Source organism: Lepeophtheirus salmonis, chromosome 6, assembly GCF_016086655.4.
Source record: "Lepeophtheirus salmonis chromosome 6, UVic_Lsal_1.4, whole genome shotgun sequence".
Taxonomy (NCBI): domain Eukaryota; kingdom Metazoa; phylum Arthropoda; class Copepoda; order Siphonostomatoida; family Caligidae; genus Lepeophtheirus; species Lepeophtheirus salmonis.
In genome coordinates this window covers 33816041-33833551 of record NC_052136.2, presented here as the reverse complement: position 1 = coordinate 33833551, position 17511 = coordinate 33816041, and the positions used below count along the sequence as shown (strand labels likewise).

The 17511-nt window shown below is 33.0% G+C and overlaps 1 protein-coding gene across 4 annotated transcripts; it reads left to right on the top strand.

The window, feature by feature from the left end:
- Positions 1-5255: 5255 nt before the first annotated feature.
- On the top strand, positions 5256-8024 carry LOC121119930 (uncharacterized). 4 transcript variants are annotated; one of them, XM_071889223.1, is made up of 4 exons: positions 5301-5415; positions 6697-7140; positions 7198-7461; positions 7516-8024. In XM_071889223.1, the coding sequence occupies exons 2-4, from the start codon at positions 6702-6704 to the stop codon at positions 7632-7634; spliced, it is 822 nt and encodes a 273-aa protein (XP_071745324.1). In that variant the 5' UTR covers positions 5301-5415; positions 6697-6701; the 3' UTR covers positions 7635-8024. The 4 variants fall into 4 exon arrangements, with proteins under 4 accessions (XP_040570702.1, XP_071745324.1, XP_040570703.1 ...); XM_040714769.2 differs by lacking the exon at positions 5301-5415 and adding an exon at positions 5477-5634; XM_040714768.2 differs by having other exon boundaries at positions 5256-5415; positions 7198-8024.
- Positions 8025-17511: the final 9487 nt, after the last annotated feature.

The window sequence follows — 17511 nt, the reverse complement described above, 5'->3', positions numbered from 1 at the left end:
GAGGGGTAAAAACTGGCCCGTCTCTATTATTATAGGAGATTATAGTGGTTAAGAAGACTTATCCAGGCCGAATCACAAAACTTCTTCAAATAATGCGAGAATTAGAAGAGGGACGGTCCCGCTATTACTTGCTATGTGTGCAAAAGTCCGGGTGTACCTTCTATTGTCTATTGTCTTTCAAAGGCGGCAAAAGATTATTGTTAAATATGTAATTTGCTATTTTTCTCTAATTTTAAGGAGGAAAGTGGTATATTTTGTCTAAGAGGGCAAAAGCCATGGAGCCCCACTATGTAGAAGGTATTTGAGCTAGTTCACTCTTGTTTGAAGGAAGAAAAGCACACACTAGTTGAATGATGACACTTTATTCTATTGGATTGGTTAGTATACATTCATTCCTCACGAACCGTTTCACTTTGCACAAAACCGGGAATTTTACAAATTTATAAGCAAAAAGTTATCTTAATGGGGAAAACCGGTTTGGGCCTGCCATCCCTGACATCACTAATCAGTACACAGTGAAAATATGTGAGTCCATTTTTGATGTGGAGTTGCAAGGCAGAAAATGACAATTCAGTCTTTCTTATCGACTCTTTAATATACATAGTAATGTCTTCCTTCATGTTCTTCAAGATTCATTAAAATACACTTGCCCTATTCTACAAAAAAATAAAAACATTCACATCCCTTATAAATAAGTAAGAGTACACATAATAATACATGAATTAATTACACGTTCTACTCGATTGAAGGCCTTAATTATGCTATCGTTCTAAAGGAAAAAAAAAGAAGCAAAATCCATTCCACAGTAATATCTTCAGATACGAGTGCCCAACATACGAGTTTTTGGATATATAAACTAGCCGATAGGTGGCGTTGGAGGCAAGAATTGAGCTATTTTCTTAGTTATTCTTTATGAGATAAACTGTTTTTACTTAAGGAGCTCTGTTGAGGAACGAATTAAACTGGTATGTCAGGGTATCACATTAAATATATACCCAAAACTTGTAGTAGCATCAAAAACTACGAAAAACGTGATTTTTATGGAATCAAACAGAGATCACTCAAAAACAAATTTCTAATATGTTTAAATACTATATATAGCTACATTTTTGTTATTCAAGTGTCCTCCTTCACAAGCAGTAACATCCTACACTTGCTGCAGAAGAGATTGGCAGCTCTTGACGATGAAGACCGTATCCATGGCGTACCACACTATCATGATGGCAGCTCAGAGTGAGTCCAAATTTGGATGGGAGGGGGTGAGGTAAAAGGGGTAGAGTAGGGTCGATTGGAGCCAGTGATATTATTGCTATATAAGTTTTGGTTCTTCTTGCCTGTATGGGGTTGTAATGGACACCTTGATGTTGTATTTAGTCAGAATGGGGATAAAAACGGTCTTTGCAGCCTTCTTGTCACTGATACAGCGCGGAAGAGATTTTGCCTTTTTTATTGTTGCTCCGAAATTTTTACACTTAGAGACATGGAAGAAAACGAAACTCGTTTTTTTTTAGTTGTCGTTTGTTTGCGTAATGAAACCTTGTAATGAAAAATAATAGATATTAAATCGTAATTTTTTTTGGTCTCTATCGATGGACCAATTTTCTCCTCTATCTAATTTATGAGTTGTACAAATTAGGGTTGAGACTCGGTCCAGCACCGAATTTTTTTTTCGGTCCGGTCTTAAGTGATTTTTTCTAGACCAATTTTGATTTGGTCTCACCTTATGGACCGATTCTTTTTTTCGGTCTCATATCTTATGAGATACCCTTTATTTCTAAATCAACTGTCATTCATTTTTTTCAAAAGAATCTCAAAGGTACAGGATAAGTTCTAGAACAAAATACTGTATACATACAAGAGACTGTGGGATCAAAATTAATCCGAGATATTTCTGTTTAAACTTCGTATAACGTTATTGTACTTGAAGAAACATATGATATCAGGTTATAAACAATTTATCTGTAAAATTGGTCTAGACCAATTTTTTTTGTACCGATCTGGAACAAACTTTTCCTTTGGACAGACGTAGACCGAATTTTTATATGAGATCCGTCCAGACGGAGCTTTTTGTTGGACCGAACTAATTCGGTCCAACAAAAAATAAAACAGTCTCAGGCCAGGCTAGGATTTTCAGACCGAACCTCATCACTAGAACAAATATAATGATTTATGGAACACATTTTCATTCAAATGACGTAGGTTGATCTTTACAATTAAAAAAAAAAAAAACTGACGTCATCGACAATATCGAGTTTTATATAAGACCGATCCAGACCAAATTTTTCTTTGAGATCAAACTCCTTTAAAAGACGAAATAGTATGGTCCACTAAAAATCATAACTCTCTAGTATTTTCATAGCGAGACCCAAACACGAGTAAATACGTAATTTGAATTGATCGAAATGATTGGCCCAAGAAAATAAATTTGATAGCTAAAATTATTGTTGTGCCAGTCCAGTTCAATCCTAAAAAAATATTAAGTTCAATTCTTGATGCCATCACTCAATTACATTTCTTTTTTGTTTTGTTAGTTCTAGTACTGACGGTTCGAAGGAGAGTCAATTAGCCCAAACAATTATATTACTTTTTTAAATGTGTAAGATTGAGTGCAATTCACTCTACAATACAAAAATTTAAAAAAGGACATACGACCGAGTGCGTAGGAATATATTCCATCACTGAATGAAATAAGTTAACAATACATGTACATAAAAAAAAGAATTTTTTACTGACTGCATTCAGAATAATGAGCGCGCGATTATCAAAGCTGGGTAAAAGAGAGAGAGAGGGGGGGGGAGAAGAAAAGAAAGAATATGGGATCCCTTTGAGATCGCACCACGACCACTGTATACACACAACGTCTGTGACTGTACCGTACTACATATTAATATAACATAGAACTCTCTTCTTGCCCTGCACTCCTCTTCTCGTTTCTTCTTAATAGTTAGCATGATATGTTGTACTTCTATACGTGTTCTGCTGCTTCGATCCTCATCATCATCCGCATACTAACTTTATTATCGGCCCTCTTTTTCTTTTTACAACAGCAATCCACTATTAATTTATAATCATCATTTACATAGATATATTTTATATATTGTAATATCTATCAACAGATGGCGTTTTGCAATGATGATAAAAAAAAAAAAAGAGAGAGATTGAAAAAAAAAAAAAAATCTACTCTTATTTATATTTTGACAAATATATAAATGAATTAACTAGATGTACTTCCCATTTATAGGCAAATAATTATTCAATTTTGTCAGTAGAAGTTACAACTTGAATTCACCCCTTGGATTCTGTCCAATAATTATGTATGTGTATTATTTTGAATTTAGAGCATGACTGACTAAGTATTTTTGGTACTATTATATTATGAAAAACAAATTTGCATCCCAGATTCCTTATTTTAACTTTGGCTTGTAATGAATTAGTACATATATTTGCTTCGTCAACTTAAACATAATCCAACTATAAATATAGATTGTTCATATTTTCTTCGATGTATTTCACAGATTCAGCTGATAATATCTCTGATTAGTCCTTTCGGATTTCCACAAATTTTATTTGAAGCCACAAAAGTTCATCGTCACAATGAAATATTAAGAAAATAATAGTTTATATCCGAAAGGGGCCACATTAAATCTCATACATCAAATGAAGGCTCTAAACTATAGCAAGACTTACTGAGTATTTCAATTCATTCCAGAAAATTGAATAGTGAGCCTGTAATGGACGGAAATATGTCTTTGAAATATTGGTCCTTATCAAAAAATAAATTTGGAATTCCTCCTTGTCTTAATTTTTGTTCAATTTTATTTTTATATTGACGCACCACATAATATGTCATAAAATTATACAGTGATTTTTCACAGATCATGATTTCGTAAAATTTAGTTTGTCCTGACAAGCATAGGCCAATGCTTAGCTTGCCTACGATCATCACATCCGGACTAGCAGTAAATGTATCACGTCATTATCCGTGATTGATCGGCAAAGAAAAAAAATATTGTGGATCTAAGAAGATTAAGCTCGGTGTTAGAGCATGGGCTGCTAGATTAGGTGATACTACTTGATAACAAAGCTATTAGGGGTTATACTAATATATCGAGTAATAATTAATATAATATGTAATTGAAAATCGGGAAACAGTCATGTCAAAAAGCCTCCATCTTTGATTCCCTCTCCTCCTCTCTTCCAATTCCTACGACTACTAGATAATGTTGTTTTTTCTCTCTTTTTTTCTTCTTTAGTCGATGTAGTATGTGTGTTCAAGAACTAACATACATGGAAAGAAAATATACAGTGTAGTCTTGTAGAGAAGGTGTTCGTATATATGAGGGAAATATATATACACACACAATCCACGAAACAAAAAGAACACATAACGCTACTACTACTAACCTCTGATTTGTATAATAATAAGTACTTAAATATGTTGTGAAAAGTTGGATTGTAGCAGTGTGTAGCTAGCTGTCTTCCCTTCTCTCTCTCTTTCTTTCTTTCTTCCTTCCCCTCTCTTTTTCTCTTTCCCTCTTTCCTTTTTTCATGTTCATCATGATACTTTGTATGTTGTACGTAAAATTAAATACATCCTTTAACAAATTTTTTTACGAATTAACTGTAGTAAATATATATAATTTCCCCCCCTCAAGATTTCCTTTCCCTTCTACATAATCTGAAGAAATGTGTACAAGTAATGGGTCATATTATCAGTTCATATATAAAATAGCATTGAGAGAGTAATTATAAGTACTACAAAGATTCTGCCTTGGCATTACGAAATCTATCAAGGTACACAGAGATCAGCGAACCTGTTGAATCATGATCATTTATTATTTAATTACTCAACGCTTCACGATTGGATTTCATGATCACCTTCATTTAATTGAGAGTGGATGAAAAAACATACATGATATATTATTTGATTATTTTGCCAATTCAAAAGACACTACTGTCTTTTGAGCCCGATAGCAGAGAAACCCCATTCTATGAATTTCATACAATGTATAGAAATAAAGAAGAGAAGGTTAAAAACAGTTTTTCCTGTATAAAAACGAGTCCGTTTTATTCTTCCTCTTTCTCCTTTTTTTTGTTAAAAAAAAGAAGCGCACGCCAGATTTGGCAATATGTTGTTTACAATAGTATCGCCCTCTTTTGTTCTCCTTTTGGATCGTATGTTATGTTATACGAGAGAGAGCGCTAGGTGTCGCTGTTACACGTTTTAATCCTTCCCCCTCTAAAAAAAAACGACGACCAAAATTTTTCTTATTAGTCCATTGCGCCTTTCCTCCTTTCAGATTCAATTTGAAGTTTCAAGAGGGAAGATCTCCCTTTTACCCGTGGAGAAGGAGGAAAGAATACTTGTCAAGTCTCGATATTAAATTATTTTTATCTGGAATTTATTTCTATACGGTATGTAAAATAATTTTTTTTTTGTGTGTGTAGTTTTATTATGTAGAATATTTTTTTAATGTTATGAAAATGTGAAGAGTGGTGAAACAAAGACTCGTTATGGGCCTCCTTGCACGCGTGCTCCCCTTCTTATTTTCTGATCGCCCGCCTGAAAAGTTTATTGTACTGCCTATTTAGCCTTGATTGCTCCAAAGAGGCGTTTTAATGAGGATATGATGGGTGACGTCACTATTCTCCCACCTTTTTTTTGAATTTCCTCCATTTTAACTCTGGGACTCTTGATTCTATTGGGAGTTGGTTAAATCCCTCCTTACGTACTCTAGTAAAGTTGAGTGATTGCTATAATTTATGTTCCGACTCTTGTGCATTATTTCATTATGTGCTCAAGGACTGCATACACATCTTCATCCTCTTAAACCATAGTCCTCTTTTAAAGGATGAAATAAAATAAATTTTACTCTTGAGCTTTTAGCGGAGTCAACGTCATGATTTTTATAGATAGTTGGTATTGCGTTGTCAGGGAAGTTTTCTGAGATTTTTTCCACAATGGATTAATAATTCATTTAACTTGGAATACATTCATATATGGTTAATCGAAAGTGGGAATATTTCCTCTCCTCTTAAAGCGCTCTTGATAGGTGCTTAATCCATTTCTCCCCCTTTATTTTTTTCCCGCGATTAATTTGAATCTTATATTTAAAATTTCATTTTAGTAAGGGAACAAGGAATTTCTATAACATGTCTACGACATGTTAACTCTGTTGTAAGCAACTGGGCTTTTTTCCTTTTCATATTTTAATGGTGTGATATACATGTATATACATGACACCTTAAATATATATGTATATATAAAGAAAGCGTTGCTGAGTTGGCAATAAAAGTTCCCTTCATTTTTCCTCTCATGGATGATGACTTTACTACTCTATCGATGGAAAATACTTTGATAAACATTAAATTTCTCCCCACTTTTAAATATGTTGAGTATTATTTGACAGAAGGAGTGAGTAAAAAATAGGAATATGAATTAAAATAAAGCAATTCATTTTGGTTTAAATGACATTGGGTTTCGTTAATCACGGACAACTTAACTTAATCTAATTTAAGGAAATTATTGACAAATTAACCCTTCATTACAACCATTGAATTTATACTTTATTTACTTAAAAAAATAATAAAAGAGTACCTCGTAAATAATTTTTTATGAGCTTTGGGGATGTTGTCATCAATAACTAAGATCGTTTCTATATATTATAATAAATTTAATTATTTTTCCATTAACAGAGCTAATGTTATATGAAAATATGCCTAATTCCGGTACAAGTAATGGCTCTGTTGGGCACAGCGTTATACCAGATATGAAACGAAAGAATAGACGAGCGAAGAAGGGACGGAATAAGAACGTTTGTAAAATGGAATCAGTTTTGAAAGGGATAAAGAAAGTCAATGAAAATAAGGAGGAAGTACGTCTCCTTCAGGATACATTGCGATCCGAGATACTTAGCTCTGAATGTAAAAAGTCTATGGTCAAGCGAAGAAGTGGTGGTGAGCATCGAAGGAATCAAGTATTTTTACGACCAACCAATGTTCCTTTGTTAAATGCTCCTAAAAACTCTACACAATTTATCATTGATGACCACGAAAATTCAAATCTATTTTGGAACTTTCATGATAGCGAAAATGAGGATATTGATCCATCAAACCCTGCTGGATTCGCTGTATTTACTGGTAATACATTATATTATATCTTTAAAAAATATTTCTAGAACTATCTTCTGTTTATAGGACAATATTTCAATCATCAAGAGGATCAAATGTCTCCGGATGACGACTCCTATTGGGCAGAGTATTCTGAGAGAGACTTTCAAACAGTGTATGAAACGGCACATCAAGAAAAGATTGCTGAATGGAGCAAAAAGAAATTGGTGGGTGAGATTTCCTATTTAGAAAAAAGACAAAGAAACCTCCTCAACTCTCTTTCCTTGGTGGATCCCAAAATGTACTTGCATAAACTTCAGTCTGAACTGTTGAGTCTTCAAGAAGATAATCGTAAGCTTAGATTGGATCTTGTTCGTTCTAATAGTTCATCGGGTTCCTCTTTAGTCGATGGTAAAGAAGTACCTGACTCCACATCCCTAACGGACCCTGGATCCTCTTCTTCATCGTCCTCAGAAGATGAAGAACCGCAACTGATGTCATACCAAGAGGAAGAGTCCCTTTAGGATTTGAGTCTTCTTGGACCAAAAAGAAGAATCGATCATACGGTGTTTCGGTCCTTTACTTTAGTTAGTTAGAGATCTTTCACTCTACAAAATCATGCACATTAAAAAATAACACAAATTTCCATCGATGATCGCGCACATCTCCTCTTCGTATCCTCAGTGTATTTGCTCCATTTATACAATGAATAAATAGTCTTTCTTTCATTTGAGTTGTTTAGATTATGCCAGGATTTAATTAACTGACTTAATTATTTCTGATTTAGAATTATATATCCATGAATATATATATATATATATATATGTCACTATTAATTAATAATGATTATATTTATTTATTAAAATGAATTTACGTATAATGACTGAAAAATAAAAATGAGTTCTATTAAAGTATTACTGTTCTTAAATTTACCTAGGGTCAATGCTTACTGTTGTCTCTTTAATATCATTCATAGGTAGGAAAAGGGGAGCCAGTTGATTCACTTCACTTTTAAGCATATTCATCTTGTAGAAGTGATATAGGTTTGAGCTTTTAGTTGCAAAGTTCATAACCATACACAACTTTTGGTGTCATTTCTATAAACAGAAGGAAGTACTTTAGTTGTGATATTAGTTCTAGTATTGGCAACTGGTGAAGCCATCGATGGGGTAAGTTGGCTCAGTACTGGACATTGATAAATAATAGTAGAAAATATTAGTATTTAATGGTATAATAGAAACAAAATTTCAGTGACAACGCGCTCGGGAGATATTATTCTCTTGAACTCAATGTGTGTTCGATCCCAGGTGATTCTTAGAGATAGAAATATATAATACTTTATGTATGTATATGGATTTAATAAATGATTCCTAGGTTAGTTGGAGCATATGTTTACTTATACTTAATCAGTGCAACTCTACCTCCAATTAAAGGAACATAAAAAAAAAAAATAACCATAATGTTTATTTATAATAATCTAATCAACATATTTAGAAAATAAATAATAAATTAAACAGCTCTATTTAACTCCTAAACAATTACAAATAGTTATATTTAAAAAAATGACAATAATTTAAGGTATCTTTTAGTTTCAAAAGATAAATACTTATCAAAAAAAGGAATACTCCAAGGCTGTAAAATCAGAAAATATGGCATAAATCTACCCTCAAATTGCTGTTGGTAATCAGGTGTGTGCGTCTAAAACTGAACACTCCTTTAAATCTTACGCCATGCACATATTCGTGATTTTATTGAGTTGAAACCGATTTATACTTCGAGGCAAGGGTCATGACTAGTTATAAACAAAACTCCAGCAAGATATAAATAGCAACAGTGAAACAACAGCCGATAATATGGAGAGACGTCGAGTCGCAATTTTGGAACTTTCCGCGCGGGGAAAAAATCCCACTGAAATTGCCAAGGTTCTGAACTACAGCCTCACCACCGTTTACAGCGTGGTAGCCAAAGGGACTCCTGAGGTGACCACAAGATCTTAGTCAAGGCCTCGAAGGTCGGGCGAAATGGTTGCTACCGTGAGAAAGTATGTCGAGGCAAGGTCACCATCAGCGTCCTCTTCAGTGAGTTCAACATCAGCAGAAGGACCATGGACCGGCTAGTTAAGAAAGATCTTGGCCTTAAGGTCTACAAGAGAACCCCTCCTCAAACCTGTAGACAAGGAAAAATGCCTAAAATTTAAAAGAATGCTCAGTTTTAGACGCGTACACCTGTACAATACTAATAGATGTCGTTGAAAGGGTAAAAATAATTCAGTTTTCTATTCTTATTAGTGATTCTGCCGGTTACAGGACTTTGGGCTTTGACCAAATCACTGAAGAGGAAGATCGCCCTGTCTTCATAAGTTTTGAGGGTACAGAGAAGGAATCTACTTTCACTTTTAGGCGTGCCCTTTTTTTTACTATTGCACCTGTAGCATGACTTAACTCCACCTAAACAGTCCTTGTCCTAACCAAGCTAATCAACCTAGTAAAAATCCATGTATCCACTATATTCGTATTTCTGTATGTTTGAACCCTTTCTATATATATTGGGGATGCCCTAATATTTTGTATTTCCTCCCTCGTCATGTCGTCATTTTTTCCCCAAATTGCTGGAGCACAATTCGTATAAAATTACTAGAAATGGAAGGAAATCAACTTGCTCCCCTCTTTCCTAAGCCATAACAACTTTTCCCTGTTCTTTATTCGATAACTTCTGATAATAATAAATGATAATTAAATGTATAGGTGATAAACAAAACTATGTAGGTACTTGATTCTTAAAAGAATTATAGTACATGCAAGGAAATATAAAAATCATTGAATGACTCCCTATTTAATAGATGGAAAAGATAACTAATTATAACGGTCATTCATTATATGAATAATGTACATATACAATGGAGATTAATTATGTACTGACTGAACTTCTGTTCAATGTCATTTTTTTTCCTTTAAAAATTGCATTCATGTTTAAAATCTTTCGACTCAGCAATGTGAAATCTAATTCAATTCAATGCTTATTATATACACATATTAATTAATTTGAGATTGAATCAACTATTATCACAAATTAAGGTCTATGAGGAGTACAACATCTGTAGAAATCACGGGTCTAAGGGTTCTCGAAAGTTGTTTTTTGATTAAATAGATTTGTTTCTAAGGTTTCCCAATGAATTAAAACTTTTATTGTCATGTTATGAAGTAAAATTTCAAAAAAATATATAAAGTAAAGATCAGTAAAAAATATGCGCGTTTTTTTTTTTTAAATATAGCTTTCTCCTCTAGAATACGATAAACATTGCCGCCCCACAATATTTACAAACAAAATGGATTATGAGGTAAGAGTTCTTTAACAAAAAGAAATAAAGTTAAATAATATAAGTATAGGCTGTTAAAATCAAATCGTCACATTTTAAGTGGATTTACTTGTAATTTTTTTGAGTTGTACAGATGAACGTCGAAAAAGAGTTCATTTGATGTATTTGCCTCCAGGATCAATCAAGACCTGGATCCAGACTCGGAAGGGGAGCAGGCATTGACATGGTAGTTCCTTGGTATATTCGTCATTGTCACCTTGATGGAGGCAATCAGAGATTAATGGCATTAGATACTCGATTTGTTTTATATTCAACATAGACCATCGGAATAAGAACTGGACTCCTGGGGACCATATTTCCTTCCAATAAAGTAATCGTCACGGTGCAACGTCGTACCTCCTCTGTAAATTCAATATTCTTTATATCTGGAGTAGTCGTTATCAGGATGCTCAAAACTTCAATAAAGTTTGTTGATACAAAAAAATTAAATAATTAAATGTCATCACAGAACTGAATCATAACAAAATTGCCAGCGCATGCTAAAGGACTCTAGGTAACGACACACAAGGCAAGGAAGGTAGGGTTTAGTAGTTTTCTATTCTGATTGGCTTAAAATTCGAAGTTGTTAAATGTTCCTCCAGCTTGGCACGCAGCCAGTGTGTGTGTGAAGGAGTGAGTCTCCCCCCTAGTGAAAAGAGAAGAATAAGGGCGACTAGGTTAGGATATGTTCCTAACGTAGCCTAGCCTTCCTTGTTTTTAGATTGAATTGTTTATTTTTCCATTTTTCTCTTGACCATTCTTTTCTAGAGTCCTATAGCGCATGCCCATTGGTTTAAGGCGAATCAATTCTTTGAAGCTGGGAATAATTCCAGCCACTACGAATAATGATTAACTATAGTTGGAAAATATTGATTAACCATGCGCTAACTGATATTGTACATTTTTTTCTGTTTCTTTTTTATGGAAAGGTATTGAGATACAATAAATGTGGCGACGTGAAGGATGAAGGAAGAAATTTAGTGCTGAGAATCGTGTGTATTTTGGACATGTTAAAAAAAAGAAAGCAAAAATCAAAATCGTAACCCTGACAATTTGAAGAATGTTTTGGGTCAGAGGTTGGGTTTTGGGTTAGCTGTGATGACGTTTCATTAGACCAGCTACAAGCAGCTGTGAAAAGGGAGTAAGGGGAGAAATAAATTAACAAGGTCATTATCAAGAATTACTCCGATGTCGATCCTCAATTATACTCTGAGTTCAATGATAACATCACAACAAATCCTCAAGGTTACTTTTCGTATTTTATAAGCAGACACGAATGTTCAATCAGGTTTTGAAAATAATTGAATGTAGTAGGAAAAGAAGTTCACGTCTCAGGAGTTAAACAATAAGCACAGTAGGTGTGAAAAAAAGATGATTCTTCAGGATAACAATTCGAAAAGAGCGGCCAGCTAAAAAATACACAAGATTTACATCACTAAATGTATTCTTTTTGGTTGAAGTCTGAAGGCGTTAATGATATTATTCATTAATTATGTTAATTTAAGTAATAGAGTGTTTTCATTGACGTCATAAATTGCATCATAATTGAGGGCTCATTGTTTATATTTCTATGAAATAGCTAGATTTATATAATAATGACTTTTTTCGATCGACTAACGGCAAGAAAAGTAGGTTGATTAGAGACAAATACCGTATTCTTTCTACTGTAATAGTTAATTTTTATATACAATATAAAAATAATTTTAGATAATTATATAATTTTAATACAAATGAGAGTCTGATGGATATTAAAACTAGGCATTAGAGGGATATATTCTTGATAGACAGTTAAGGTTTAAGTCCTTTTATTTGTTTATTCCATTTGAACCTCCTATTGTTAACTATTTTATTCTTATAAAACTGGATGGTTTAAGTCCTCAAAATGGTGGATATCATCACTGCTCACGTCACATGAATAGGGTCTACAGGAAAGAATATGGCAGATTTATATTATTTCAGTCAAAGTTTGCAGTTTTTTAACTATCCAGGAAGGAATAAAAAGCTCAATTTTTGGTGTTGCAATCTCATTAAATGAATGTCTGTAAAAAAAGCAAACCTGTTATAATAGTAAAAAATTGATTTCAATGGGGATATATGTACATAATCATCTTTAGCTCTAAATGGTGTACAAATGAAAACAAAAGAATTCATCTATTTGGTGTGATGACTGATGAATTATGATATATAATCGTAGCAAGTTCAATATACAATATAGTGAAGCAAAGTTAGAACATGTTATATTTATACCATGAGGCGTGGTACTTCAAATATTTTGAGTTATATTATAAAACCATGTTTGTTTCATATTTATTGCCTCTATTTGAAGGCAAAATCCTTAGTACAACTTCTCCAAAGGAGGTATTCAATTAACTCAGTAAGAAACTACTAACACATTCCTCTCCCTCGATTCTCAACTCCAAAGTACGTTCTTGAAAATCGAGTTTGAGTTAGGAATTTAGAAAATTAGATTCCATGATATTTTTTGAAGAATAACTGTAAAAGCTATTATTATATCAACTTTCAATGTATGATTGAAGATACATAGATTTATGTTATAGATGAGATAAGTTGACTCTCACAACTTTTTTCAGAGCCAGCCTTGTTTAACAAACAGCTATACATAAAACATGTCCTACCGATGTGTACAAATAAAAAAAATGAACGTGATAACCCAGAGAATTTGAACAATGTTTGGGAGGAGAGTAGCTTAGCTGCCATGAGGTGCTATTAGATCAGCTGCAAGCTGTCGTGAGAGGAAGGCCCCCCCCCCAAATCCCACTCTGTATATAGCAAGGACTCATGTGGGTCCTCAATTTTACTCTGAGTCTTCCATGGACCTTACACTTATAAACTAGAGTGGAGTATCCTGATATGAAAAACATTCCTTTTCAAAATTGAAAAAGGAAAAAAACGGTCGTTGCGTGTGATCTTTATTCCTTTTTTGTTCATTATTTAATGAGTCGTCCTTCTTCCTCTGAAGTATGTATTATTGTCTATCTTTGGTAGAAATTGTTTTAAAAATTCAGAATAAAATAAATATGTGCTATAATAACTATATTTTCCCTATAATAATGCTATTTTAAATGTTGAATGTTCTTCCCTTGATAGCACTTATTCATTTTCTCTCTCCCCCATTTGTCTCGCTCTCGTCTTCTCCGCACCCTCTTTTTTTTCATTACAAACTTATCAACTCTACTTATAACTCCCGACATAACTCCCGAGCATACACACTAGTTATTACTCTATACTTAGATACGATGTCTTCAAGAATTTAATTATCAAAATGAACAAGCATATTCAGATTGCCAACTGGAAAGTTGCTTCCACTTTGTAAGACATATTATTTATAGACCTCTGCTATTAAATAAGCTTGCTGCAAAGTGTAAATCTATAAAATAATTGAGAACAATAAATAATACGATAAAAGTTGGAGCACGTGTTGAAACTATACTCTTGTGCTAAGCGGTACAATGCCTTACATTTCTTCTGAATGAGTGGCATTTTGATATAACATAAATATATCAACTGAAGCAAAAAAATGTAATAATACCTTTAATAAACAATTAAAAACTAACTGTATAAAAATTAAAATCATTTTCTTCAAAATCAGTTTTTATACCAACACCTTGAGCAAATGTCGTTAAAAATCGAAGATATCCCCTCGTAATAATCTGCATTATGTTATTAAATTGTAAGGTTATTTTTGTTGCTTTTTTATGCTTGATTAAAAATGTCTGTTGCAACCAAGCTCGTTCAACAATGACATCTTCACATGAAAACGCTATAGAGGGGCTGCTTGATGTGCAAGAATAGCCACTAGGGGACCTATATCCAGCCAAAACCTGGCAGGGTCTAAAATAATAAACCCTTGGAGGAAGAAAACACCTCTTTAGAAAAATTCAAATTACCGAATGACATCATTTTCTTGTGATATAAATCTTGCTTTGAGGCTGGATTTTTTTACAATCCTTAATGGTTTTCTCTCATAATTATCCTTTCAAATCTTTTTAAGTTTTTTCGCGATACTAGGCCCGTGTATCTGTAGACAAATTGTGTTGGACTTTAAACAGTCCCTGTAGGAATTACATACTGCCACATTTTAAGTGTATTCCTTCCACCACCAGCTTTATTATCGACTCTTATCCTCAATTGTCTAAAGGAAAAGGACAAATATGAAAAAAACAAAACAAAACAAAAAAACATAGCCTTGTAGTTGTCAACTGTTAGTTATTATTTAGGTATATATGTTAATTATTATATGCATTGAATTGATAATCTTATCAATGACTGAGTATGAAATGACACAAATTTCTAATCGAAGGTCTTTGATTTATATAAATTAGTATACAAATCCGAATCATATGTAATATCATTTTTGAGTTAAGCAAATGTAGAGTGCGTTGCTTTAAATCATACAAGAGTCAACTAATGGAAATTATGGAAAATGTTTGATTCTTTGTTTATTTCAAAAATCTAGTCGTGTTAGTTATTAAAGAGACAACATTATTTTTGTTTGACCTTTCCGTATACTCACTAACATACATATTATACGTGGACATTTTTCTATTTTATGTAAACTCATTCAAAGGAGAAAGGCATCAATGCTGCTTTCAATGTTGTTTAGAACGGCTCTTATTTATAAAAAAAAATATATTATAGAAGGATGGATTAGTCCAAAATTTTTGACGTCCAGTCAGGTTCGTTCCTAAATCTTAGGAACGCGTCCAAATAGGAGGCAAAATTCGTCTCATAGAAATAGTTTGCTATATGACATCATCATTAGAGTTGTGTTAATCCTTATTTAGAACTGAAGACCAGAGTCCCGTCCAGTTCAGTTTCAGTCCTCCATATTATTCCTAAAACTAATAAAGTGCGATCCTTGATTACGTCACTCCATTTTATTTCTTCTTTTTTAAATCAGTTCTAGTACTGACAGTCCGAAGGACCGACTGTCATAAAGAACTGTCCCAAGGATTGATAGGACCAGTCCTAAAACTCGAACAGACCGAATAAATGCGACAGTTATCTTCTTAGATATCAGTCAGTGACGTCATCCTCAATCCATATCGACCATCAAAGTTTATAATAATAATATTTAGTTCAACTAGAATGGCGACTTGCTAGGGCAGAATTCTTCACCTCAAATCCTTTACCCGAAATATTTACATTCATTTCAGTTATGTATCTCACTTTCTCCAAAAGTTATAGTCAATTTTGCATTTTTAATGTTGTGCATGACCTTAACTTTTGACCTCTTAATATTTAATTTCAGTTATGTATTCTAATTTGTTCAAAAGTTATGGTCAATTTTAAGTTTTAACATTTTTTTTTGACATTTAACTTTACCGAGGTAAAAACCTAACTTCCTATTAAACTTTGTTGGTGGAGGTGATTAGGCCTAAATTAAGAATAATGAAAAATTATTTTTAATAGTTGATATATACTTACGGTTTTATAACACGAATTTCATTAGCGGGCTAAAGCGTTTTATAATAATATTTGTGAAAATGATATTTTATAGATGGCGCTTTTAAGTATCGAACAATTTTAAGGACCAATAAATAGGACTGGACCAATATTAAGGACCGATAAAATTCTCATATTAAATGTAATAATGTAACATATCGTTACCATAATTATATCTGAAATATTATTCCAAAAAGAAAGAGAAAAAAGTTATACATCCTGAATAAAATCTTTTTTTCAAATTTTGTCAATTTAAGGTTATTTTTTAAATTTTATCTTTTCTAAAATATTATTTGTCAATTTTTTTCTTTTCTTAAATGTTATTTGTCAAATTTGGCATTTACAACCTGACTAGTTATTCAATTATTCTAGCCAACTATATAATAATTGTTTAATAGGACGATTTGATTTGACTTATGCATTGTTCATATCCGCCATCTTGGATAAGTAAATCAAGTTTTATAAGGATATAGACCCCTTTTTTATGAAGATTAGGGCCGATCTAGAAAGTACGTACAGAAGTTTATGATACCTTTTGCCACCCTGCATATGGTGATTTGTTGCTTCTTTTTCTTTAATCATTGTTTTGAATCTTAATTGGTTTAATTCAAGTTGTCTCCTGTTAAGCTCTGAACAATTCACAACAATAATTGAATAATTTTAATTCCATAGTTGAGAAGAATTGGCTAAATACCAACGACTTACTTTGGGCCTCTTTTTGTTTCTTTTTATAGGAAAGATTGTGAGATACAATAAAGGTAACGAGATGTTGCATTTCAAAATGAGACTGCCAAATAAAATATATATGTATATTTAATAAAACTATTATGTAATGGTGTTGATAATTTTTAGGGATATGCCCCCATAAATGATTAAAGCTAGCAACACCCAACTTTTATCTTAATTTTGCCTTATATTAAGGCGATAACCTTGGGTAACCAGGATATAGGTAGGACATAGTTTTTGATGGGAATGGGGGTCCGGACTGACTCATCAATATCCCCCTTCTGAGTCAAGTACTTATAATTGTTTCTATTATTCATTCGGTCAAATGGTCAGACTTTTTCATCAGAGTAGACGGTGGTGTGAAAAGTGTAGTTCCTGGCCTCATACGGGCATTGCAACTCTCCTTTTCAACATTAAGACTGTAGAAGGAACCAAACATTTGATCCAATCAGGTTAACCCTAAGAGTTCTTTTTAGCTTTTGGGTATCAATTTTCAGCTTACTGCTCGGTCCACACTTCTGATGGAGGTCTTTTCTTTCTTCAATTAGCTTTTTGACTCGATAAATCGTCCTACATGGAACATTTTACTTATTTGGAGTACTGGAGGTGCTGATGCCCAAGCCAAGAAAAGTCCAAATCTGCTCGTGTTTCATATCTCTTGCTGCCATTCTTGAACTTACGAAAAAACCTTTTCCAAAACTTATTTCTTAAGGTATAGGTAAATATTTATTTTATAAAAATTTTAATCGGACCCTCACTAAACCTTTTAGACGCGATTTTTATTGGGTACAATTTTTTAGTAAGACATAGTAGAGTTATATTTACATAGTTAAGACAATAAATTAAATATTCAA